At 50.1% G+C, this 26185-nt stretch overlaps 1 protein-coding gene across 6 annotated transcripts in view; it reads right to left on the bottom strand.

Moving 5' to 3' along the window:
- Nucleotides 1-26185, bottom strand: part of PPARA (peroxisome proliferator activated receptor alpha) — a 73563-nt gene that overhangs the window by 11363 nt on the left and 36015 nt on the right. For 5 of the 6 annotated variants that reach the window (XR_007153977.1, XR_007153978.1, XM_047866865.1 and 2 more), the window contains 4 exons: nucleotides 20091-20326; nucleotides 10266-10426; nucleotides 8468-8606; nucleotides 7250-7452 (listed from right to left, as the gene is read on the bottom strand). Coding sequence is in view for 4 of the 6 variants with exons in the window: in XM_047866865.1 (XP_047722821.1) it covers nucleotides 7250-7452; nucleotides 8468-8606; nucleotides 10266-10426; nucleotides 20091-20298 (711 nt within the window). In the remaining 2 variants the exon portion in view is untranslated. Of the gene's footprint in view, nucleotides 1-7249; nucleotides 7453-8467; nucleotides 8607-9437; nucleotides 9470-10265; nucleotides 10427-20090; nucleotides 20327-26185 lie in introns of those variants that run through there. The other variant, XM_047866866.1, reaches the window with a different exon arrangement.

Genomic DNA, 26185 nt, shown 5'->3' with positions numbered 1-26185 from the left:
TTTTTATCATGGAAGTACAATTGACACACCATGTCACATTGGTTTCAGGTGCGCAACATGGTGGTTCGACAGGTGTACGTGTGATGCCGTGTTCACCACGACGAGCCTCGTTGCCAGACGTTACTGCAATATTACTGACTCGAGTCCCTGAGCTGTACTTTCATCCCCCTGGCTTCTTTATTTTCTAATGAAACACATGTGCCTCTCAATCACCTGCACCCATTTCGCTCATCCCATAATAGTTCTCAATTTTACCATTTTACGAACTTTGGAGACATCCATCGTTATCTAACACGGCTAAGGGAATAAACTTGACACGTGATATACAGAACTCAGAAAGTTGGCAAAGTTTGCATAGCGATAAGCAAACAAGCGTTGTTAAGTCCTTGCTCTTTGGGGACAGACTGGGAAAAGTCTCCAAGAACCCTCGTCTCCCTGTGCATAAGACTGAAATCGGCGCTTTAGCGCTCCATTCTGGAACAAGTGCCAAACCCCCACGGTATGTTGCCGTATCCTTTGCATCCGAGCCCACTGGTTGTGCCATTTTCTGAGGGGGGAAGAAGAGATGGTTGGCCATGTTACTTGAAGCCAGCATGCCCAGAAGGGATTATAATCTGGTGGGGCACAAGAGAACGGATGCACATACATGATTTGTGCTGCTGGCCAAAACGTACACCAGATCTGTGTGCAGAGCAGAAGAAATGACAGCTTCTACGCGACCTCTGTGATTTATAATGTGCTCTACAGATCAGTAATGAGGCGGGCCAAAGCATTATTTTCAATTCCTCCTGGGATATTTCAATGTAGAACGCATAAGCCGCTCATGATTTTAAGACTCACTCTGCCAATGGGCAAAACACGTCACTGACATTGCATCTGGACCCTTGGCATGATGTGTTCCCTATTTCTGGGCCCCCAAGGGCATCTGGAGAAACCACAGTGCAAAACCACCTTCAGGGTGCCTGTGGGGTGCTATTTGTCCCAGAAGCAAGGCAGAGTATCAGAGCGATACACGGGAGTGTTTCTGAAAAAACTTTTTAAAATGTTTTATTTATTTTTGAGAGAGCACAAGCAGGAGAGTGGCGGAGAGAGAGAGGGACAGAGGATCTGAAGCGGGCTCCGTGCTGACAGCAGCGAGCCCGATATGGGGCTTGAACTCACGAATTGCAAGATCCATGACTCAAGCCAAAGTCAGACGCTCCACTGACTGAGCCACCTAGGTGCCCCATTTCTGAAATGTTTAAACAAAATCAGAGTTTGCAATACAGCATTGGACGAAAATATAATTTGATTCTACGTCTGAAGAGCATACTCTAAAAATTCCCTGTGAATGAGCGAAAACATTCGAAATACAAAATTCAGAGCCAAAATTTCTGAATATCTCCAGTTTGATTAAGGAAGACTAAAACTGTCGCTCTCCAAAGATCATAAAAGCCAGATTACCATTGTTTTGAGGAAGTTTGGGGGCAGTTCTGCTTCATGGGAAATTGCTCAGATTTAAGGAATTAACATTCTAGGATGGACTGGAGACATGCTTTTAAAAGAGTTCACGGGGGCGCCTGGGTGGCTCAGTCAGTTAAGCGTCCGACTTCGGCTCAGGTCATGATCTCACGGTCCGTGAGTTCGAGCCCCACGTCGGGCTCTGTGCTGACAGCTCAGAGCCTGGAGCCTGCTTCTGATCCTGTGTCTCCCTCTCGCTCTGCCCCTCCCCTGCTTGTGCTCTGTCTTGCTCAAAAAGAAATCAACATTTAAAATAAATAAAAGGGTACATGGCTTTCCCCTCAGTTCCAGAAAATATACTATTAGGCCACCTTGGCTACATCACTGGCTTTTTAGAAGTACAACAGCGGGGAGCCTGGGTGGCTCAGTGGGTTAATAGTCTGACTTAATTTCGGCTCAGGTCATGATCTCACAGCTCGTGACTTCAAGCCCCGTGTCAGGCTCTGTGCTGACAGCTCGGAGCCTGGAGCCTGCTTCGGGTTCTGTGTCTCCCTCTCTCTCTGCCCCTCCCCCACTGGCACTCTGTCTCTCTCAAAAATAAATATAAAAAAAAAAAAGTACCTATGGCAGAAATAAAGGTCTTAAAACAAAGTTGTGTGGCCAGAGAAATTTGGGAAACGCTGAGTTAAAGGAAGTTAGGACCTCCCAGAGTCTCTATCGCAACAGGTGTGTGCAGTGAAGCTTCGAGAACAGGGACAGGCAGTAGCTCCCAAAGTACGTGACCACAGAACATGGGTTTCTTTTTTGATGGCGCATCTCGCAGGACCGGCTACAGAATTTGCGGGCCTCAGGGCAAAATGAAAACGTGGGGCCCCTTGTTAAAAAATGAAGAATTTCAAGACAGGCACAGGGCCTTCTGAAATGGGATACACGCCCCCGAAGCCCGTCCGGGACTGGTTTTATGTGAAACATACTCTCATAAATGGGGATATAACTGGCACAAATATTTCATTTCATTTTTATAAAATCATCACTTGGATTTTAAGGAGGCAGGGACTAACAGAATTAGGAACCATCTGAATTCAAAACAGGTGCTCATATTAAGAAACCAATGTTTATTAAAGAAAATTATGTATGCTAACACACTTGATAAACACAGCTGATAGGACCATCTAAAAAAACCCATGCTGCTTATTATATATAACTGTGGAATGTGCCTTTTATACTTAAGTTAGAATATGAATGTATCTGCCATCACGGGTGGTCATTTCAAATAAATAAAGCATGCTGTGATGAGTTTAAATAGCGTGAGGCAGAAACCTGCCCAATTTCCCCCCAAATCACTCCCCACTGAGACCAGAAGTTTCTCCTAACTGACATCTATCACTCATGTGCAAACCTGATTGGTATCGTGTGTGTTGATGATGTTACTGACAAGAACTGATCTTTACTTACTTAAAAAAATTTTTTTTTAATGTTTATTTCTGAGAGAGAGAGAGAGAGAGTGCAAACAGGGGAGGGCAGAGAGAGAGAGGGAGACACAGAATCCGAAGCAGGCTCCAGGCTCCGAGCTGTCAGCACGGAGCCCGACGCGGGGCTCGAACCCACAAGCCGCGAGATCATCGAGCTCAAGTCGGGGGCTCCACTGACTGAGCCACCCAGGCGCCCCAAGAACTCGTCTTTAAATACATTTAAACAGCACTTTCTATGGAAAGTCAGGCAGCACCAGCTTTTAGGAAAAACTTAACTTGTGAATTATTGGTGTAATTACTTTGGATGAAACCATTTAGTAAGCTTCAGTTAGGTTTTACTAGACATTTCTAGTAAACAGTATAAAAAGTATGTTTTTCAATCTTGAAGCAACATCCCCTAAAGAGGTGATGCCATTTCAGGATGACACCAAGAGGCCCCTTGTCCCGAAGAATCAGGAACATGGCAAACAGGGGCGCCTGGGTGGCTCAGTCGGTTGGGCGTTTGACTTCGGCTCAGGTCATGATCTCACTCACGGTTCGTGGATTCGAGCCCCAAACTGGGCTCTGCGCTCCCAGCACGGAGCCTGCTTGGGATCCTCTCTCTCCCTGTCTCTCTGCCCCTCCCTCCACCCACGTGCATTTGTGCCCACATTCTCTCTCTCTCTCAAAAATAAACAAACGTTAAAAAAAAAAAAAGAAATGTTGAGAATAATGTTGCCATTCCTTTCAAAACTAGTGTTAGAGGGTTAGCCACCGCCTGGGTGGCTCAGTCGGTTAAGCGTCTGACTTCGGCTTGGGTCTCGATCTCACGGTTGGTGAGTTCAAGCTCCAAATCGAGCTCGCTCCTGTCAGCGCAGAGCCTGCTTTGGATCCTCTGTCCGCTTCTCTCTGCCCCTCCCGGGCTCATGCTCTCTCTCAAAACTACATAAACATTAAAAAAAAAAAAGGGGGCGACTGGGTGGCGCAGTAGGTTGAGCGTCCGACTTCAGCCAGGTCACGATCTCGCGGTCCGTGAGTTCGAGCCCCGCGTCAGGTTCTGGGCTGATGGCTCGGAGCCTGGAGCCTGTTTCCGATTCTGTGTCTCCCTCTCTCTCTGCCCCTCCCCCATTCATGCTCTGTCTCTCTCTGTCCCAAAAATAAATAAACGTTGGAAAAAAAAATTAAAAAAAAAAAAAACTGGGCGCCTGGGTGGCTCAGTCGGTTAAGTGTCCGACTTTGGCTTAGGTCGTGATTTCACGGTCTGTGAGTTTGAGCTCCGCGTCCGGCTCTGTGCTGACAGCTGGGAACCTGGAGCCTGCTTCGGATCCTGTGTCTCCCTCTCTGTCTGCCCCTCCCCCGCTCACGCTCTGTCTCTCTCAAAATTAAATAAACATTCAAAAAAATTAAACAACAAGTGTTAGCATCCATTCTCAGCCACAGGTCAAAAATTCGTCCCCTTGCTTCATTTAGTCTTCTCAGACAAGACACCTGACTCTGTTACTATAATCCCAGTTTGCATTCAGGCTGGCTGCTACTGACTCATGATTTTGTCTAAAAATTATGTTCCCAGAGGACAAAGATTTTCCATAACTGGTGACATTCAAAGACTCTAAATATAATCCCTGACAATTGTGGGCAACACGGGAATCTTTGAGAGGAACATCTGAATTTAAGAAACTTGTAGCCAGGCCTGGGTGACTCAGTCGGTTAAGCGTTAAGCATCGGACTTCGGCTCAGGTCACAATCTGACCTGACCACAGCTGGTGGGTTCGAGCCCCGTGTCAGGCTCTGTGGTGACAACTCGGAGCCTGGAACCTGCTTCAGATTCTGTGTCTCCCTCTCTCTCTGCCCCTCCCCCACTCACCCTCTGTCTCTTCAGGGCTGTAAGGCCTCTGAAGCCAGAAGTGAGCTGGAGCGAGGACGGGTGTGTGCACGTGTGCAGAGCTGGGGCCTGAGCACTTGGGAGCGGCCCGCACGCGGAGGGCGCCCTTGGGAGGGGACAGAGCGCGGAAGGCCCAGACTTCAGTGCTCCTCGCCATCTCATTGCAAGTGGCCTCCTGGAACGTCTCCTTGTGACATTCTTAACACCTCACACATCAACACACGGACTTTTTAGGACACTGTTGAAGAGCACTTCTTTTGGAAGCCAAGTTCGGACGGCACCGATGTTGCCTCTGCACCTCAGCTTGTTCCTGGCTCCCTCATATCAGGGGGCAGCAAGGGACCTGACAAGCGAGGACTAGGTAACTGAGGACCCTGCTCGTTTTCTGGCCTCAAGGTTCGGAGATCTCAGGGGCTCAAACCAGCCCTTGTGCGGACGGAAACATTCGCTATCCCTGCCGTCACCCCCCTGCGGACCTTTCCCCAAAGCCATGGAATCTCCATGCTTCCTGCAGCCCCCTTCTTCCTCTCAAGACCCTCTCTGCACCCCTCCCCCTTCCTCTCCCACAGCATCCCCCTCCTGGCCCACCCAGCCTCCTAACTGGTTCCAGGTCAGCTATGGGTCTTTGTAGAGGCTGTGTCCTGCACTGGGGGCTCTAAGTCCCAGGAAGTGCCCCACTGGGCTGGTGGGGAGGAGGGGGACGGGGGAGGGCCAAGGCAGAGGGCCTTGGGTGGGAAGCAGTCCGGCCCTGTGCAGACACCGCGATCACAGGATCACCGGCCATGAGCAGCAGACACCTGCACGCTGCCTTTCAGACTGGTGACCTTGCACTCTGGTTTGGAGGTGGGGGGCAGGGGCAGGCACGCGCCCCCCGGCGAGCAGTTTCCTGAATTCCCTTTCTCCTGTACAGTGAAGCCCCAGCCCAGACTTCAAGTCTGTTATTTATTTCCTTAAGATGAAAATAGATTCCTCCCAGAGAGCAAATGCCCAGATGGCATCAGCTCGGGCCGAGGGGGCTCCTTCCAAGGGCGTGTGGATCTCGGTGGGAAGGATCTCGGAAAGATACTCCGTGGGAATGAAATTAATATTAAAGAACAGTGTTTGGTTAAGAGTAAAGATGACTTTTAAGTTCCCTTTAAATTCTAAAAACCCAAGCGAGCAAGAGAAGATCTCAAAGAGATCAGAATTGCCGGTGACTCTAATACAGGGTTATTCTAATCATTTCCAAGAGGGAAATTCAAAATTAAAAAGTTATTTTATTCTCACCCTTGTGATCCAGAAAGGGTCTCATTTATAAAAGCCTCTGGGGCCTCCCAGCATGGGTGTGGCTTTGCCAATTTAATAGAGTTTGCCTGAGCTGTTCTGAAATGTCTCAGCCTATTTAATGGGAGAATTTCACTGAAGAATTAAAGACTCCGTCAAAGAGAAGGTTGGTTTGTTCATGAAAGTAAGTGGCTTGTGAAATACTTCATTTTCCTGTGACTAAAAATTCCAGCTTGTAATTCCCAATCAGGATTGCTTTCAGCTAGCTACTCATTAGCACAAATTAAACCTGTTTCACCATGCGTGGAGGAAAAAGGCAAAATATCTTCATCAGCCAACCGTGGGCCAGCCCCTCTTTGAAGAGGCCCTGAGATTAGTTCTGTAATGGAGACGGAGGCTGAGCTGACCATGGGGTGGGGGGGGCAGGAGGCAGAATGAAGGAGGATCCCCAGACACCTGCTCAGTGCTGCAGGAAAGGTCCAGAGAAGACAATAAAATTTCCGTAAACGAACAGCCCTTTCTAAGCCCAGAGATATCCTTGCCTTTTCAATGAAGAAACAGGAGGAGGCCTTGGAGGGGGGGAGGGGAGGGGTGATGGGAAAAGAGGGAGGAGTTTTAGGGGAAGGATAAGTAAGAACGCATGTTGGGGGACACCTGGGTGGCTTAGGAAGTTAAGCATCTGACTCTCGATATCAGTTCAGTTCATGATCTCATGATCTGTGAGCTCGAGCCCCGCATCAGGCTCTGCACGGACAGTACGGATCCTGCTTGGGATTCTCTCTGTCTCTCAAAATAAACGAATAAATAAAAATAATAAAAAGAACACAGGTTGAATGAAAAGAAAATGCTTTCATTTTCTGGCATAAAATAGAGATTTTTTTTTTTTTTATGCACTTAAGAAATGCCCCTAAGCTATTAACCAGATGTGTGTGTGTGTGTGTGTGTGTGTGTGTGTGTGTGTGTGTGTGAATCACGCAGTCATTGTAATAACTTGGTTGCCAGGAGCTCTGAGGCCCAGCGAACCCAGGAGTTGCTGTTAAGCTGCCCCTTAGCCTCTGGACGCCTCCATCCGGGGCCTCTCGTTCGCCTTGGGGGTAACACCACTCTCCCAACATCTAACACCTGTTTCCGCAGCCCCTCCGTGGGACTCTGGCTGACGGGTCGCCAGGGGGACACTTCAGGCTGGATGGCAAACAGCCGCGGGGACACCTACCGGGTTGTTGTTGGCTTTCCCCGCCAGGATGACCCGGGCCTTGACCTTGTTCATGTTGAAGTTCTTGAGGTAGGCCTCGTAAATTCTCTTGGCGAGGGATTTCAGATCCGCTGTTTCAGCATCTTCTGGGTCGTGTTCACATGTGAGAATTTCCGCTTTCAGTTTTGCTTTTTCAGACCTCGGCATCCGTCCAAAACGAATTGCTGGGGGGCGAGGGGGCGGGGGGGAAGAAACGGGAATAGGAAGCGAGCAGAAGTGAGCAAGGCGGCCCGTGACAGCCACCGACCGCCGGGCAGAGAGTTCGCGCCGAGGATTCATCCACGAGTGAAAACCCACCCTCCATATCCGCCAAGGTTCTGCTCTGGAGCAAGGAAGATAAAACTCAACCTTCATAAATCCTGGACTTAAAAAAAAAAAAAAAAAAAAAAAGGTGAAAAGAAAAGGCCACACGGGGGCGCCTGGGGGGCTCAGTCGGTTAAGCAGCTGACTGCGGCTCAGGTCAGGATCTCGCGTGATCTCGCGTGATCTCGCGTGAGTTCGAGCCCCGCGTCGGGCTCTGTGCCGACAGCTCGGAGCCCGGAGCCTGTTTCCGATTCTGTGTCTTCCTCTTTCTCTGACCCTCCCCTGTTCATGCTCTCTGTCTCAAAAATAAATAAATGTTAAAAAAAAATTAAAAGAAAAGAAAAGGCCACACCATTTACTCATTTCGGCAACAGGACCGGCTCGGGGTTGTTTACTGTCGTCAGGTCCAAAACTGACCCTTAGTTCAAGGAGACGGAAGTGACCGCTAGAACGAGTTCGTCCGGCACCCTTTTTCTTTTTCCAGAAGGGACACGTGCCGCTGCTGGGAACTGGTTATACCTTCACGTCCTCACTGGCACGTTCTAAACTCGCGGCATGATTCCGAATAATGGAATTCAGCGTGGGAAGGTGCCTACAATGGCCCACGCTTCATTCGGATGCCGCGACCATTCTGGCATCCCAGCGGAAATCTCAGACCCCGGTCTTACCGTGTGGAGTTCCTAACGGGAACCGCAGGCACGCCGCGCAAGCTCAGCCACGTGAGACTCTTACTTTCTTGGGCTACTCTGGTTGCAAAGCGACCTGGGTCCTAACTGTCTTTGCAGCGCATTCATGGAAAACACGGTGCGCTGCGACCCAACGGGGGAGGAAAGCTGAGGCGCGGGCTGGGAAGGCACGCTAGACAACCTTACCTACCGTTATGGGACATCCCAGCCGAAAGGCACTTGTGGAAACGACAGTATTGGCACTTGTTTCGATTCTTTTTCTGGATCTTGCAGCTACGGTCACATTTGTCATACGCCAGCTTTAGTCGGATGGTTCTCCGGAAGAAGCCCTGAGGGGTCGAGACACAGTCGATCAGCGGCCGTGGGCCGCGGCCAAGTCGGGGTCACTGCCTTACTCCTGCTCCTTGTGGCTCATTTATGGTCCTTCGCAAACGAACTAGAATCGGTAGAACGGTCCTAAAAAGTCTGACATAATTGGGACAGACTGAAAATCGCCAATGCCATTACACCTAAGACGAAACACAACAAAATGTGGCAAAGTGCAAAGCAGTTTCCGCATGTCCTCCCCTGGTTTGGGGAGACGCAGGTGACCTCTCCCAGGGCTACTCGGCCCTGCTCCGGGTCGGACAAGCGTCACCCCTCCCTGTCCCACCCACACCCTTACTGGGGACTAAACGCTTCCTAGGCATCTTGGAAGGGAGTATTAACTCCTTGCAAGACAGCAATTCCCATCGACCACGATAAAAGGGAGCCGACTGTTTGTAAACAGTTGTCTTGCTTTACAGAAGCATCTTAAGCTCTCCCCAGTAAGAGAAGACGTCACTATTTAGCCCATAAAAAAAAAAAAAAGAAACGAAAGGAACGTAGGTGCGGCCCCGCGGAAGAGGCCACCCTGCAACTAGCTTTGTCACAGGCACGTGGTCAGAAGGCTTGTGAAGGAGTCTGTGTATTTGCTTCGGTTCTTGTTCTGTCTGCTTCCCACGCCTTCCTACGTCTTTCTGATGGGGCTGGTCCCGGGGCCCGCAGGAGGGGGGACAGCAATTTCTGGGGGAACAGGAGGGGAGGCTGGTGCCTTCACTCAGTTGGTCGTCTGGGTCTGTGCAGCGGGATGGCCGGAGGAGGCACAGGGTCAGGCGGGGGGCTGGAGACAGAATTCTAACCGTCGTCGGGAGGCAGAGCCGGCCCCGCTCACGCAGCCCTTTTTCTCCCTGCGACGCAGGCCTCCAAGGCCGCCCCAGGTTCGGGTGCGGCGACAGCGTCTCGAGGAGGCAGGTCGCACCTGCACCGGTAAAGGCCGCGGCATCTTCCAGGGGTCAGTAAGCTGTCTCCGTGCGCGCAGGGGGAGGAGATTTCTGCCTGTAACCGGACGCTGAGATTGTCGTGTACACGAAACCCCAGAGCTGAGAACACATACATCGTCGTAAAGGCACGATGTGGCGTCCGGCCACCTCCGATGGCCGTGAGGACACTGCCCCCCCCACCCCGGCCTGCTGAGGACTGAAAGAGCGAGTGGGCTCCCTGGCCCCGGCCTCAAATAAAGGGATCCCTCTTACTGTTCCTTTTCTTTCAAACATGTCTCTTCCACTTGCTAACGAGTATGGTCCAGCTATCTGTCCCAGACCCTCTGAACGGAGAAGCTAATCTCTTACGTGGGTCTGTTTCTTATCTCTGTTTTCTGGCAGATCTTTTTAGTCGTGACGAAAATCTGTGTAAAACATACAAGGAACCAGGGGCGCCTGGGTGGCCCAGTTGGTTAAGCGCCCGACTCCTGATTTTGGCTCACGTCATGCTCTCACGGTTCGTGCGTTCGAGCCCCACGTCCGGCTCTGCACTGACAGCGTGGAGCCTGCTTGGGATTCTCTGTCTCTGTTTCTCTCTGCCCCTCCCCTGCTCTCTCGCTCTCTCAAAATAAATTAAATAAGTAAGTAAAAGGAACCACACGCGGCCCCTGGAGCAGGGACCTTCCCCTCCACCAGGGACCACCGTACCTTGCAGCCTTCACACGCGTGAACTCCGTAATGGTAGCCTGAGGCTTTGTCCCCACAGATTCTACATTCAATGTTCAGGGCTACGCTGGAAGGTTCATCGGCACCGCCTGGAGCCACCGGATAAGTGACCGACGAGGGACTCGAAGCTGGTGAGAGGGTGTCTGAGAACAGAGGAGGGAAGACTCATGAACACTGCAGACGCATCATCGGTGTCTACACCAGGTTTCCAAGGGCACGGCTGCTCGTGAGGTGTTCGGTGAGGAGCCCCCGTCCTGGGCTGGCCCACCCCCGCCTGTGCACCTGCTGTTACCGCTGCAGCGTCCCCGAACCTGCCGCTGGGCCGTCCCCGGTTCTGGACCCCAACACACCCAGCGGCCTCCCCACCCGCACCGGGCGCGGCCCACACACGAGCTGTTACTTTGCTTCCTTCCAGCACTTTACTGTAAACTCAGTAAACCACACCAGAATACAGGATAAAAGTCCATGTGGGCAATACCGAAAGCAAAATCCATGAAAGACTTAAAAAAAAAAAAAAGTTGGACTCTCTTATAATTAAAAACTTCTTTCTGCTCTCCAAAAGACACTGCCAGGAGAACGAAAAGACGAACCGCAGATGTGGAGAAAACATTTGCAAAGCACACGTCTAACAAAAGAGTTGGATCCAAAGCACACAGAGGAGTGTTAAAACTCAACAGTACGAAAAACCAACGACTCAATTAAAAAACGGGGAGAAGATCTGGACAGACCCCTCCCTGAAGAAGATACAGAGGTAGCAATGAAGCCCGTGAAAAGATGCTCCGTGTCCCTGGTCGCTGGGAAACTGTGAATTAGAACACGCAGACGTCGCCCTGCACCTACGAGACTGGCTTCAATGAAAACAAGACGGAACGAAAGAGTTGACAACACTCAGTGCTGGCGAAGATGGGGAACAACGGGAACGCTCAATCGTGGCTGTTGTTACGAAGACGAGTGGCTGGGGTCGGGGGTTGGGGGGGCTTGAGCAGGTGAGGCAGGTCTTTTGGAAATGGCAAAACAGTTGATGCGAAAATGTAGTGGTGACGACGTGACGCTGTGCGTTTGTCAAAGCCCACGGAACGTTGCAGTACAGGGCGGGCCTTAACGTGTGCAAATAAATAAAAAATATTTAGGAGGCTGGGGGACTGTGGGGTGACATATGGAACGGGACAAAGTCGTCTCACTGTGTTACATGTGTACGAAAGGGCCTCCCTGAAGGAGGCGTGGAGAAGACGTGACCTAGGAACCCTGGAAACCAGTGGCGTCTCTGGGACGGAAGGCAAAGGAGCTGTGTGCAAGCAAGGCGCATCGGCGGATAAAGTGGCCCCCACAGGGTTACGGCCTGCCACCCTGGTGCCGCCATCGTGTAGACAGAGATGGACAATGAACTGCAGGGATGGTGGGCACCAGGACTCTCACTGCTGGAGCGTGCCCTTGTAGATCAGCTGGGAGGCGTGAGACCGACCCCCGTGGCGGTGGCTTAGAGCTGCCGGCATCAGTATGAGCTCCTGCTTAACAGAGATCCTGATGGTTACGTACAGAAATATTTATAGACGTGCGTGTACACACGGGTTAGCATGTGCACGTATCTCTTTGTTCCCCCAGCTAAGAGAACCAAAAGGAAAAGACGCTCCAGCGGCGACCTGAAATGACAGAGGAGACGGCATCCAGGACTCTGATAAGGCTGCATAGAGTTCCGTGACCACCATTCACGACGCAAGTGTCAGAATTCGTAGGCCATCAGGTAAAGTACTCAAAAGGGTTTGGGCTCAGTATCGCAGCACAGTTACCTGCAGACTCCACACTGTTATGGTTCCATCTAACACAAGACATGAAAGGTCAAACCTTTTCCAAGTAAGGTAACTGCATCCCAGAACAAAACTCAGAAATATTTACGGGGATACAAAAATATCCATCGTGAACTAAGTTCACAATGTATGGCATCCAATTAAAAAATTAAAAAATACATGGGGCACCTGGGTGGCTCAGTCGGTTAAGCGTCCGACTTCGGCTCAGGTCATGATCTCGCGGTCCGTGAGTTCGAGCCCCGCGCTGGGCTCTGTGCTGACAGCTCAGAGCTTGCCTCAGATCCTCTGTCCCCCTTGCTCTTTGCCCCTCCCCCGCTCATGCCCTCTGTCTCTTTCTCAAAAATATATAAACATTAAACAAAATTAAGAATACGTAAAGAAGCAGAAAGATATGACCCACGATGAGGAGAAAAATCAATGAACTTAAACTGACCCCAAAGTAACAAAGATGATAGAAATTTATGAGTGTATCCTAAGTGTTTAAGGAGCTGAATGAAAGACTGGATGTGTTAGGTAGAGACTGGTCATGCCAATAAGTCTACACGAACTGAAGGGAAAAATACACTGGATAGGATCAGGGCCAGATTAGACACTGTAGAAGAAGAGATTAGTGAACTTGAAGACCCAGTAAAGAAACTATCCAGAATGAAACACAGAAATATGACCAAAAAATTTTGCTTCGTGTGGGAAATCTACCAAGCATTTAAGAAGAAAGAGTATCAATTGTACAGGGATATACAGAAAACGGAGAATAGGGCGGACTTCCCAACTCATTCTATGAGGCCAGCATTAATCTGATACCAAAACCAGATAAAGATTTTGCAAAAAAAACTAGAACCAATATCCTTCATGAACACGGGTGCAAAAATTCTTAACAAAAACTTAAGAAGTCCAATAACATGTAAAGAGGACAATATGTGATGACCAAGTAGGATTTATTGTGGTAATGGGAAGGTGACTTAACCTTTGAAAATCAAACAGTATAATTCGCCCTATCAATCAATCATAAAGATAAGTCATTTGATCATCTTACCGGATGCAGGGAAAACATTTGCCAAAATCTAACTTCAATTTCTGATAAAAATTCACAGAAAACTTGGATGAGAAGGGGAATTTCCTCGATCTAAGAAAGGGCATCTATGAAAAATGATGGCCATCATCATACTTAGTGATGAGAGACTGAGATCAGGAACAAGGCAGGGGTGTCCCCCCACTTAATTCAACATTGTACTGGGGGTTCTAACCAGTGTAATAAGGCAAGAAAATGAAATAAAGGCATCTAGCTTAAAAAAGGAGAAGTGGGGTGCCTGAGTGCCTCAGTCGGTTGTGTCCAACTCTTGATTTCAGCTCAGAACTTGATCTCAGGGTCATGAGTCCGAGCCTCACACTGGGCTCTACACTGGGCATGAAGCCCATTAAAAAAAAAAAAAGGAAGAAGTACAACTCTTTATGTACAGATGACATAACCATCTGTGCATAAAATCCTAAGACCTTATAAAATATGAAACACTTAGCAATAAATCTGACAAAAACTGTGAAAGACCTGTGCACTAACAACTAGAAAACAACGAAGAATGGATCTAATGGAGGCAGTAAGTCCGTGGCTCCAAAGGCTTCGTGTTGTTATGATGTCAGTTCTCCCCACATGGACCTTTTGGTTCAAGGAAATCCCAATCAAAATCTTAGCAGGCTTGTTGGGTAGATATTGAAAAACTGATTCTGGAATTAACAGAATACCCAAGGCACCTTTAGCAAAGAAGAAAACATTTGGAGAACTTAACGCTACTTGACTCCAGGCCTTATTTGAAAACTACAGTGGCCAGGAATTAGTGGCATTGGTATCAAATGAGACAACAGATCCGTGAAACTGAACAGAGGATCCGGAAATAGACCCGGGCAGGTAAGGTCAATTGCTTTTTGACAAAGATACGAAGGCCATTTAGTGGAGACAGCAGTCTTTCTGACAAAGTGTGCTAGAACTTTACAAATGCAAAAGAGAGAGAGAGAGAGAGAGAGAGAGAGAGAGAGAGAGAGAGAAGCAGTGAGTTTTGATCTACGTATGAAGATTAACTCAACAGATCCGGTACATCAATGTAAAAGCTAAAAAACAGAAAACTTGTAGAAGAAAGTGACTTCGGGCCAGGCAAATATTTCTCAAACATGACGCAGAAGGCATGATCCATGCAAGAAAAAAGCACTGATGAACCGCATTTCCTCTAAATCAAGGACTTCTGGGTTTTGAAAAACACTGTTAGGAGAAAGAAAAGACAAGCCATGGACTAGGAGGAAATATTTATACGTCACATATCTGATGAAGATACTTGCATCCAGAATAGAGGAATAGCTCTCGGCAGCCAAGAGCAAGGACACCACTCGGTTTAAAACGGGCAAAAGATCTGAACAGAAATGTCACCGAAGAAGACGTGTACGTAGAAGAGGTACAGACTTGGTAAACGAGCCGTGGGGACGGAAAGTACGGCACAGGAAACACGGCCGATACTATCACGATAACGCTGCGTGGCGGCGGATGGTGACTACACTTGCCGTGGTGAGCGCTCTGTAACGCACAGATTATCGTATGGAAAATTCACTGTGTTGTGCACCTGAAACGAACATTGTACATCCGCTACGCTTCAGTAAAACTTTTTTAAAAAGAAGATACCTGGCAAAAGATTCTCGGCATCACACACCGCTACACGCCGGTTGGAATGGGAAAAACCCAGAAGACTGACCACAACTACAGTTGGTGACGGCGTGCTGGGGCTGGAGCTCTCACACGCGCTGGTGGGAGCCTGAAATGGTATCACGTTCTGGAAAAGATTTTGGCAGTTTCCTTCCTTTTTTTTTTTTTCATTAAAAAAATTTTTTTTTAAACATTTATTTATTTTTGAGAGACAGAGAGAGACAGAGTGTGAGCAGTGGGGGGCACAGAGAGAGAGGGAGACACAGAATCCGAGGCAGGCTCCGGGCTCCCAGCCGTCAGCACAGAGCCTGACGTGGGGCTTGAACCCACACGCCGCGAGACCGCGACCTGAGCCGAAGTCGGACGCTTAACAGACTGAGCCACGCCAGTGCCCCGATTTTGGCAGTTTCTTAAAAGCTACACAAACATCCACCTTATGTCCCAGCCACTTGCTCCCAGGTGTCTACCCGGGAGAAGTGAAGGCACATGTCCACACAGAGACTGGTACACGGCTTGATCTCTGGCAGCCAATACCTAGAAGCGACTCCAATGTTCATCAGCAGGTACACGGAGAAGCAAACAGGAGCAGAGCCACACAACAGACAGAAAGACTGAACTGGTGCAGAAGAAGCTCCAGATAATTCTGCTGAGTGAAAGAAGTCAGACTGAAAAGAGAACATACTGTATTCTTCTTGGTTTTTTTCAGTTTATTTATTTTGAGAGAGACAGAGAGAGCAGGGGAGGGGCAGAGAGAGAGAGAGAGAGAGAGAGAGAGAGAGAGAGAGAATCCCAAGCAGGCCCCGTGCTGTCAGCACAGCCCCGACATGGGGCTCGATCCCACCAACTGTGAGATCATGACCTGAGCTGAAATCACGAGGCGGATGCTTCACTGACTGAGCCACTCAGGTGTCCCTGTATTATTCTTTTTATGTCAAATTCTAGGAGACACAAACAGATATACAATGACAGGAAGACCAGGGGTTGCTCAGGGGAGGGGAAGGAAACCGAGGGTGGAGAAGAGGGTTTATAAAAGGGCACAAGTAAATTTGGGGTTGATGGATTGGGTCACTATTTTGATTGTGGTGACGGCTTCACACTTAAAATGTGTGTGTGTGGGGGGGGGGAGGCGCCTGCGTGGCTCAGTCAGTTGAGCGTCCGACTTTGGCTCGGGTCACGATCTCGCGGTTCATGAGTTCGAGCCCCGCGTCGGGCTCTGTGCTGACAGCTCGGAGCCCGGAGCCTGCTTCCGATTCTGTGTCTCCCTCTCTCTCTGCCCCTCCCCTGCTCGGGCTCTGGCTCTGTCTCTCAAAAATAAAACATTACAAAAACTTTTTAAACGTGTGTGTCTACGTATACACATCAAGTGGTACACTTTAAATATGTGCAGTTTATGGAATGCCAGTCAAGTCGCTAAGAAAAATCGAGGGGAGAAGGATAGATCAGGCTGCACCAGCCGCCTCGCCCATCTGGTCTCCTGGGTGTAACACGTGAAGTGAATACACTTTATAGATGGCCCTTCCACGGGAGCGGTTTGTGTAATTTCGCACCATCACCCAAGGGGTGGAAGATCTAATTTACAAATGAGGGATAATCTTATCTCTCAAATTAGCCAGTCACACGAGCACGGGGAAACCAGTAAGAAGCATGAGGTGATTCCAAATGACCGAAAGGATCAACAGTCAGGGGCCGGAGGGGCTACGGGTGGCGGACCACACGCCCACCGCGGGGAAGCCTGGCGGTGCAGAGGCAGGGGCGTGTGCCCAGCACACCTCGGTGTGCTCACTTTTGCTAAGTCCCCCCTCCTGTTTTGGTCACGAAGTTCCTTGGAATTGGTCGAAGGCCAGCGTGGAACTCTCTCCCCCCAAACCCTTGCCCTTTACTTTCTTTAGACGGGACGTGCGTGGCAGCCCGTGGAGCTGGGTCAAACGTGGCTTCCCACGAAGCGTATGGACCACGAGGCTAGTTGGCGTGACGTTTCCAGGTCTTACCTGTGTCCCAGCTTTCAGACGGCGTGTAGCTCCTGACAATGACCCGAGAGACGTTAGTTTTAGAAAAGCTACCTTGCCCTAAACTGGAAGAATGTGACTTCAGATTCCTTCTGGTGGAGGGTGAGGACTTGGGAAGAGAAAGCCCAGGCCGAGCGGCCGCTGTGCGGCCTCTGCCTTCCCGGAGAAAGCGGGAGGGTGTCTGAACACTCTTCGTGTCCACGGCTAGAACAGAAGTTTCTGGGGGCTTTACCATGACACGTCCGCCCCGCTCATGCAAGTTCCTTATTTCAGAAGGACCTCGAGACTGTGTCTGGCCTGAAGGAAGGCGTATCCTCGAATCCTTTCATTATAAGAGGGACTGTGTGTTTTCCAAAGAAGGGGGAAGAAACCACTTCCTTTAAGAAAAGAGACAAATTGACACAGATAAACCTCGAATCCGGAAGAAAACCGATTTCTGACAGTCAACGTAACCACAAATAGTGCACAAAAACACCCTGGCGTGCGGCGTGTCTACGATGTGGAGAAGAAAGGACCCATTTGAGGGGTGGAGAGCTGGGTGTTGAGCCCAGGTTTTCTCCTACTCTGGGCTTGGAACCTCCAGCACGTCCCAAAGTCCCGGGGTCTGCCTCCTTTCCTCTTCCCTTCAATAAACACAACGACGAACTCAAACACGGCTCTTGGGATTCAGGGAGATAAGGCCTATGCGGTGGCTAACCGGTGCGGGGTAGCTGGGCTGTCACCGTCCCTGACCCCGGCACGGGCTGGCCACAAGACTCGGCAAGGTGGGCCTACAACACAGAGGCTCTTCCTTGCTCCCTCCCTCCCTGTTTCTGGAAGCGGCCGTCACCCGGGACACTCCCTCTGGAGCACGTCATGGGAAAAGCAGCCAAGACTTGAACCGTTTATAAAGGTCTGTTGGGGTCACCACAGAGGCTGCTCGGTCACGAAGGCCGCAGAGTCCTTTAACGCATCATCTTCACAGGGTGTCCCAGGGATCGCACAATCCCTGAGTTACGAGGTCGAGAGCGGGGCGTCCAAAGGGATGTTCGTACGAACAACGTGGCTGGGGAGCACGGGGTCAAGTCTCGGCATGGCCTCTTTCCAGCTGTGTGACCGGGCCACGTTACCTAATTCCCGCGGGCTCGTTTCCACTTGCAAAGCGGCAACAATCCGGCGTTTTCACAAGGATTACGCGAGCCTCTGCACAAGCTGCCTTTTTTTCCTCCTGCCAGGAATGCTCCTTCCCCTGCTTTTATTTTCCTTTAAAGTACTTCAAACATATAGGAAAATATAGAGTATAACACCCACCGCCCAGATCTCCAAACTGTGACGCTTTCTCACACGGCTTCACGTCTCTGTTGAAAGTACCACCTGTGAGGGCTGAATTCCCCACGGAGCTCCCCCCCCCCCATCTCTTTCTCGGCCGGAGACCCCTCCCTCCGCCCCCGCCCCCCTCTCTTCTCTCGGTGGGTGATCGACACAGTAAAGCTGGAGCCAGCTTTACGAGGTGCGCGTCCGAACCCACCTACCCCACACGGCACTCTCTGGTGCTGGAGGTTTTACGGGAATTGAATCCTGCTGAAGATATCCTTCAGCATATTTTCACTCCGTGCCACTTTTTACACGGATTCGTGTTGACACAAGCGGAGCGAATTCATTCCTTGAAGTGACCACAGAGCGTTCCGCTGCAGGGAACGCGCACAATTTCTCTGCTTTCCTTGTTTCCTGTTCGTCCCCATCACAGGCACCGTCGCATCGCACGTACCATGAACCATGGTTGCCGGGCACACCCCCATTCACGTCTCCTTCTATTTATTTCTTTTTAATTTTTTTTTAATGTTTATTTTTTTTGAGAGAGAGAGAGACAAAGACAGAGTGCGAGCGGGGGAGGGGCAGAGAGCGAGGGAGACACAGAATCCGAAGCAGGTGCCGGGCTCCGAGCTGTCGGCACAGAGTCCGACACGGAGGGCGAACCCACAGACCGTGAGATCATGACCTTCAGTCGGGCGCTTAAGCGACTGAGCCACCCGGGCGCCCCATTCACATCTCCCTTTGAACAATGTCTGTCCCCGGTGGGCCTGCTGGGTTTAGAGTGCATCCACTTTGCACTACTGTCTGCACAGGTTTTATCAGCGCACGCTGTTCAGCACAGCACGAACCCTCCCTTCCCACCGTCACTAAAGTCAGTGCAATCGTCACGAAAACCATCTTCCTGGAGCAGGAACGAGTGAGAAGGCAGTAGGGAGAAACGTGCTCCGGGTTCAGGACTCATATGGGGGCCACGGAGGGGAAAGAACGCAGAGACCTTTCGTGGACGCTGCCGTGGAGAACATTCTCCCTCGGTTCCCCGAAGGGCCCGGGTATTCCACGCTCAGAGCCGACGACCACACGTACCCCTGTTGCCAACCGCCAGCTGGGCCGACCCCGGTCCAGCCCGGTCAGTCCCGACCGGAGACCCACTTCTGCCAGGAAGCGTGTGGAGTCAGGTGTACCCCAGACGGAGCCTTTTCGAATCAAGGGCACGGCTTATGCCATGTTACCCCGGGCTCGCTTAAGTGCTGTCTGGAAGGATGAACCGTTTTACGTCTGTTCCTTCCCAGTGATCCCAGAGGTTACCCGAGTGGCCCCCGTGTTTCATTTCTTTGTTTCTGCCTTGCTGGCACTCGATGTAGTTCGTAATGCAATGTAGAATTTAGGGAGATGGCTCGTATACATCTCCAGATTTTAAAAAACCATCATTTTTATTAGAATAGGAGCCTCTGCTTTAAAGAAATAAGAAGTCAGATTTTTTTTTTAGAAATGTGGCTGACTGCCTTAACTGAGTTTCAAGTATTATTTGATGCATGTATGGCTTTTCAAAGAAGCGTACTGTGAGACACACGGCACAGCAGGCCCAGGGGAATGGGCTATGCTTTATCATGTCTAAAGAGTTTGCTGCACAGAGATGTGACCTCTTTTCCAGCTAGAGAGAACAATTTTCTCGGCAGGAAAAAAGAAAAAAAAAAGAAAAAACACAAAAAACCAAAACCAAAACCAAAAAACGAAACCAAAACATTTCTAAATAAAGCTTTTTAAAAAAAAAATTTTTTTTTCAATGTTTTTTATTTATTTTTGGGACAGAGAGAGACAGAGCATGAACGGGGGAGGGGCAGAGAGAGAGGGAGACACAGAATCGGAAGCAGGCTCCAGGCTCCGAGCCATCAGCCCAGAGCCTGACGCGGGGCTCAAACTCACGGACCGCGAGATCGTGACCTGGCTGAAGTCGGACGCTTAACCGACCGCGCCACCCAGGCGCCCCTAAATAAAGCTTTTAAGGATACAGCACACTCACCTGTAATAACAGATCCATCTGATCCCGGGCCACTTCCTAAATACTGGTATTCTGTAAAGCTGAAGCTTCCGGAACTGTCCTCCCCAATGGATTGAGAAATCTCTTGGATGTTTCCCATTTCTTGCAGGAATTCTTCGGATAATGGGCTCTCCAGATCATCAGCCTCGAGGGGGGACAGGGGGCAAATCGGGCTTTCTGTGTCTACCATGTTGCTTAGATGGTTCTGGAAACGCAACCTGGGAAGACAGAGAAGTAGCTCGTGAACCATGGATATAGAAGAACACTGGTTTTCCTCCGATGAAAGCATCATACCTGAACTTATAACCTAAGGAGGGACGTTGCTAACCACCTTTTCTCAGCATGCCTTTAGATAAGCACGCTAAGGAAATGAAAATCTTTAAACACAAAATGTGTAAGGACACAGAGCCGATCCTGGTAGAATCACTCACTTGCTACTGAGTCTACACGCTGTGCTCAGCGCAATCTACTATATCCGAGCTGGACGGAAACAGCAGCGGACAGAGTCCCCGCTTTCCTGAACACCGCGTTTGGTGGGGACACCGACAGTTAACAAATAAACAAATACACAGGTGGACTGTCCGATCCTGGTCCGACGGCTCATCGGGTGGGGAACGGATGCTGCCTTACACGGGACGCTGCCTTGCAGATTTGGGGATAACAGGGTCTGAGAGGGGGAGGTGTGCAGAGGTCTCGGGGAAGAATGTTCCAGCAAACAAATGGCAAGTGCAAAGGCTCCATGATGGAAGCCTTCCGGGAGCGAGCAGGTCGAGGTGGCTCAGCCGAGGGGTGCAGGCGACTGGGGTGGGGGGGGGACACGCCGTCAGCATGTTCTCCTGGTACCCATGGGCTAATTCATGCAGGTTTTCCTAAAAAGTGATTGTGCACTTACGGATACATCGTACAACTAAAAAAACCCAAACAGGCGCATCCCTGACAAAGCCAGACTGTTTCAGCTGGCGAAAAACCAACAGAACACGCTCCAGGTGGGTGGGTCCTGTTATGAGCTGAACTGTACCCCCACCAGAATTCATATGTTGGAATCCTAACCCCCGGGACCTCAGGACGTGGCTATATTTGGAGGCAGGGTCTTAAAGAGGTGTTTATGTCAAACGGAGGTCTTTAAAGGGGGCCCGAATCCAATCCGATTGGCGTCCTTCTAAGAAGAGGACACTTGGACACACATGAGACACCCGGGGCGTCCGTGCGCAGAGGGAAGGCAGCCGCCTACAAGCCCGGGGGAGAGGCCTCCGGAGAAGCCAGAGCCGCCAACACCCTGTTCTCGGACTTCCAGGCTCCAGCACGGTGAGAAAGAAACACCTCCTTAAGCCACCCAGTCTGTGATGCCTCGTTCGGCCTCCCTGGCAAACGATCACGGCCACAGAGTCAAAGCAGTGCCACGTCCCGTGTCGGTTGGTTTCACACTCCTGCTCAAACGCCCAAAGCCACTTCCCGTGACCTCCGGACTGAAGTCCCGCCTCCTCGACACAGCACTTGCGATCTCATGATGCGTCTCCTTCCTGATCTCTCCTCTTCGCCGTCTCCCTGTCCCCACTGTGACCCGCGGCACCGGGCCGCCACCTGGTCCACGCCTTCCCCGCACCGCTTCATTTCTGCACCTTCGTCCGAGTCCACCTGCCCCAACTGCCCTCCCCACCTCCGTCCCCCTGAGATCCCGCCCCACGACCACCCCCCGGGCCTGGCGGTCAGGCGTCCTCAATGAGACGGACCAGGCGACGCTTGGCTTCTGGAACCGCTTTCCCAGCTGAAGCGGTCACAGCGAAGCCCACGGCTCCCGGCACGGAGGGGACCCAAGCAGGTGCATGCCGGCAACGGCCAGGGTTCTCCGCCGAGGTGAGGATGCCGTTCCCCAGCGAACCCACAACCCACGGTACTCGCTCCTGTGAAACACTTCCGTGAAGTCACATCTCACCCTTGGAGTTCTGACAAGCAACCGTGATGGTGACAGTCACACACGGGAAAAATCAGAGAGAATCGTTAGCCTTTCACGAGCTTTAAAAGGAAGGGACCTTCCTTCTCTGTAATCTAGGAGTGTGGATGGGGCTGTGAGTCTGTGCGGTTTTTCTACCGTATTTCGTTCCGCATTTACATCTGGAGGAAGATTTCTTCAAATGGCAAGCAAGACGGTGGGGTAAGCATTGCTTACGATGTTCTTCACCATGAAAAACTACAGTCCCTCCCTTGAAGCTTTAACCATGAAGTCCAGCCTAATAAGTATGGGCTGGGCAGAGGCTGTGCTGTCAGCGGGGCTGTGACCACCCCCCTCCTCGACCCCTTCATATTCCCGGTGCTACAGGGGACAATGCAGGTGGACAGCAGCCTTTTTTTTTTTTTTTTCCTTTCCCTGCAAGTATTCTGTCTTTCCTGGCAGGAGCGTCGAAACTGGAAGAATCGATCGCAAACTGTAAGATCGTGTTAGTTTCCTTGTCATTACACTCGGGGAGTTTGAATACTGTGGGACCTTATCACTTTCCTTTTCAGTTGCTTTTAAAGCATAACTGAGGTTTATTTAGGGAAACGTCCGTCTCTCTGCTAATGAAGAGCTAACGAGATAAAATCGCTCCAGCAAGTGAGGCAATACCGTCCTGAACTCTGGCCAGGGGACTGGCGTTTGCACAAATCACCACCCGCCCTTTCTGGCTTCCGGCTCGAGCAGATGAGGCTCGGCTCCTTTGAAGGCGTCCCCAGGTAGAGAGCGCAGCCCACCTGCCTGGCGGCTCCAGGCTCCAAGGCCTCCCCGCCGCCCCCGGCCCCCATCACTGTGGCTTCTGCTCAAGAAGCAGAAATATCACGGGAAGTCTGGCTCTAAAGCCCACATAGCACAGCCACTGCCCAGTTCCTCGGAGAGCAAACCAGGTGCCAGTTAGCGTATCCTCTGCCCTAAGTGCCTTAGGAGGGGCAGGCGGGCGCAACAAACGATCCGTTTTCTCCGCAGCTCCCAGTGTGGCCGACGAGGCAAGGCAGAAACGACTGGAGAAAAATCAGAGAGTGCCAGCACAACCCCAGTGGGGCTTGGGTTTCCTAGCGCAGAGAGGCTTCCGTGGAGGCCGAGAGCCCAGGAAAGGGCAGCGGGGCTCCAAGCCCGGCTCCCACCAAGATGCATGTGCCTGGCCGTCCTGGCCCTCCTTCCCTGTCCCCGGGGCCTGCGGGGCTCTAAAGGCATCTGTTCTTTGCCGCCCCGTTTAAATGTTAGAGCTGCGCCTTGTATGTCGGAAACGCCAACGTGAACGGCTAAAATTCAACTTTCCGGTCTCAGGAGCGCATTTGCCAATCGGAGTATTCCTTTGGGCAGAGTATACAAAAGGGACAGAACATTAAAAGAAATGATAAGGATGGAAAGAAGGGAGGGAGGGAGGGAGGGGGACAGAAAGGGAAGCAGATGCGATGAGTGTTTTGTGCCAAGGGCCGCTGAAACACTGGAGGGACTGTCACATTAACTGATAACCTGTAAGCATTCGGCACATCAACAGCTCTCGCACGGCATGTTGTTGTTTGTTTGTTTTTTTTTAAAGACGAGGCTAAAATGAGTCACAAATGGCATGATGAGCTCTTACTCTGAAGCCGAGGAGGGTCCAGCCCAGGCAACTCCGGGTCCCGGCAGCCCCGCGGCTCGGTTCTGATGGGGCCCTAATTCCACGGGGCGTGAGAACGTTTGACGTGCGTCTTGAGGGTAGAGAATGGATTTTGCTAACTTTGTATCCACGCTTCTCGCACGATCTAGCAGGAGGTGCGGGGTTTGTATTTCTGACGCTCAGCCAAGCCTGGCACCGCAGGCGCAGTGACACCACCAGGAACTGGGCGACAGCCCGTGAGGACGCGGCCCGCTCTGCGTCAGCACGTGTGGCCGGCCGTCACCCAGATGGCAAAATGGCAGAGCCGGTGTGTCCAAAGACAACACGACGCAAGGGAATCTAGAACAGAAGTCAGGGTGATTCTGCGTTGGGACACTGACCAGAAATTTGCACGGTGAAGTATCATCATCCCAGGGGCTTAAAAGCAAAGCACAGGGGCACCTGGGTGGCTCAGGCGGTTGAGCGTCTGACTCTTGGTTTCGGCCCACGTCGTGATCTCATCGTTTGGGAGTTCGAGCCCCGCGTGGGGCTCTGTGCTGACAGTGCAGAGCCTGCTTGGGATTTTCTTTCCCCCTCTCTCTCTGCCCCTCCCCTGTTCATGCTTTCTCTCTCTCAAAATAAATAAACTTACAAAAACAAAAACTTGGGGCACCGGGGTGGCTCGGTCAGTTAAGGGTCTGACTTTGGCTCAGGTTATGATCTCACGGTTCGTGAGTTCGAGCCCCGTACCCAGTTCTCTGCTGTCAGCACAGAGACTGCTTCGGATCCTGTCTTTCTTTCTTTCTGCCTCTCCCCTGCTCACAAGCACTCTCCTTCTCTCTCGTTCTCCCTCTGTGTGTGTGTGTGTGTGTGTGTGTGTGTGTGTGTGTGTGTGTATGTCTCTCTCTCTCTCTGAAAAATAAACATTTAAAAAAAAAGAAAAAGCATACAAAAGGAAAAGAAATCTCAGCCTCACAGTAAAAAACAAAGTCCCAGATCGGCAGGAAAGAGCGTGCATCACACAGGGATGTAGGGAGCTGAGCTGCGGCCCGCCAGCAACTTCCCCAGGAGGAGAGACCCGGGCGCAGAATGTGGGGTAAAGACATGAACAGACAGGTGGTCAGTCTGACTCTCCACCTTAGAAGCGACAGAGAATGTGGGAGATATTCTGTGCTGGCATAAATCAGGCGCTTCGAAGAGACAGTGAAGAAGTTTCGTTTCGTCAAATGACTGGAAATCAAAGACCCAGGAGGGATCAGGTCCTCGTTGGCTCCTGGGGCTGCGACTGTGTACGACCTTTCTCTGTGCCGCTACGTTAGTAATGGAGTTTCTTGGACTTTCGAGGCCCTTCGTAAATATTTTCCGAAATTAAGTATTAAATAATAGCTCGATATTGCCCCAACTGTCAACACATTTTTAATTTTTAATTTTAATTCTTTCAAGATCAGCTACATGTTTATTTTCGGGAATGCAACTGTAACAACGTGATGGCATTCCGTTTAAATACAAAAAAACACAGTTCGTCCCCATCTGATACATCTGACAATTAAAAGCTATTTGCTTACGTCTACTTTTTATTTTTAAGCATTCATTATCTTATGGTTCAAGTTTAGAAAGTTATTTTTGTACAAGGGCTAGCTGCCCTTCCCCCCGCCGCCCCAAAATAAGTACTTTAAAAGATTTTGCTGTCCCTCTAGTTGAGGCTGAAATAACACTGAAAAAACAAACTTGCATTTTCCTAGATCTTCTTTGCTACCATTAATTTTTGCAACCATAAAATTTACTTCCAAACTTACAAGGCTGGATATACTAATTTAACTGTGACTCACTTTTTTGTACTCAGAGTCTTAGATTACGTATATGAAAGCTAATTTATTAAACGTTTGCGCACAAAGATGAACGCACCTGCACTGCAAACCTACATGAAGAATGAAGTTAGAAAAAAAGTTAAAATGTTATTAAAGTTGATGTGTGTGTAAATCACTTACAAAAATCCCCCAAACGGGATAAAGTTGTTCATCCCTGATTTTCCTCGTTTGGCTGTCAGAGTTGAAATATGAATATAAAATGGTTAGAATTCAAAACATTTTTATATGTGAGGGGATTAGATACTCGAGACAAAGAACAGATGAATTTTCCCCACTCGGAACTTGTACTCGACACAAAAAGCGTCCAAATAAATAGTTACAAACATTGGACTTTTACTTTGCTACGACTTATCTTTCTGTAATCCACCTGAATTTGTTACACTGTAAAACCCCCCTCGAATTATCACTTCATGTGCTTACCGATGTCACCTTATAGGAACCCATTTACATTTCCTTTTGCTAAATTAGGTCTGATAAGACTTCAGAATGGTAGAAAGGTTAAGGGTGGAACTTTTGTCAAAGGAGTACCATTTGCACGGCAGACAAGAGAGCCATCAGATAATTTTCCCATTTTCCACCCACTGTAATTCACTACCTTGTCAGATTCTTTATACTTTTCTGTACACCTTTTAGATAT

Source organism: Prionailurus viverrinus, chromosome B4 (genome assembly GCF_022837055.1).
Source record: "Prionailurus viverrinus isolate Anna chromosome B4, UM_Priviv_1.0, whole genome shotgun sequence".
NCBI lineage: Eukaryota > Metazoa > Chordata > Mammalia > Carnivora > Felidae > Prionailurus > Prionailurus viverrinus.
The sequence above is the reverse complement of the archived record's forward strand: the minus strand, read 5'-3'. Positions and strand labels throughout refer to the sequence as shown.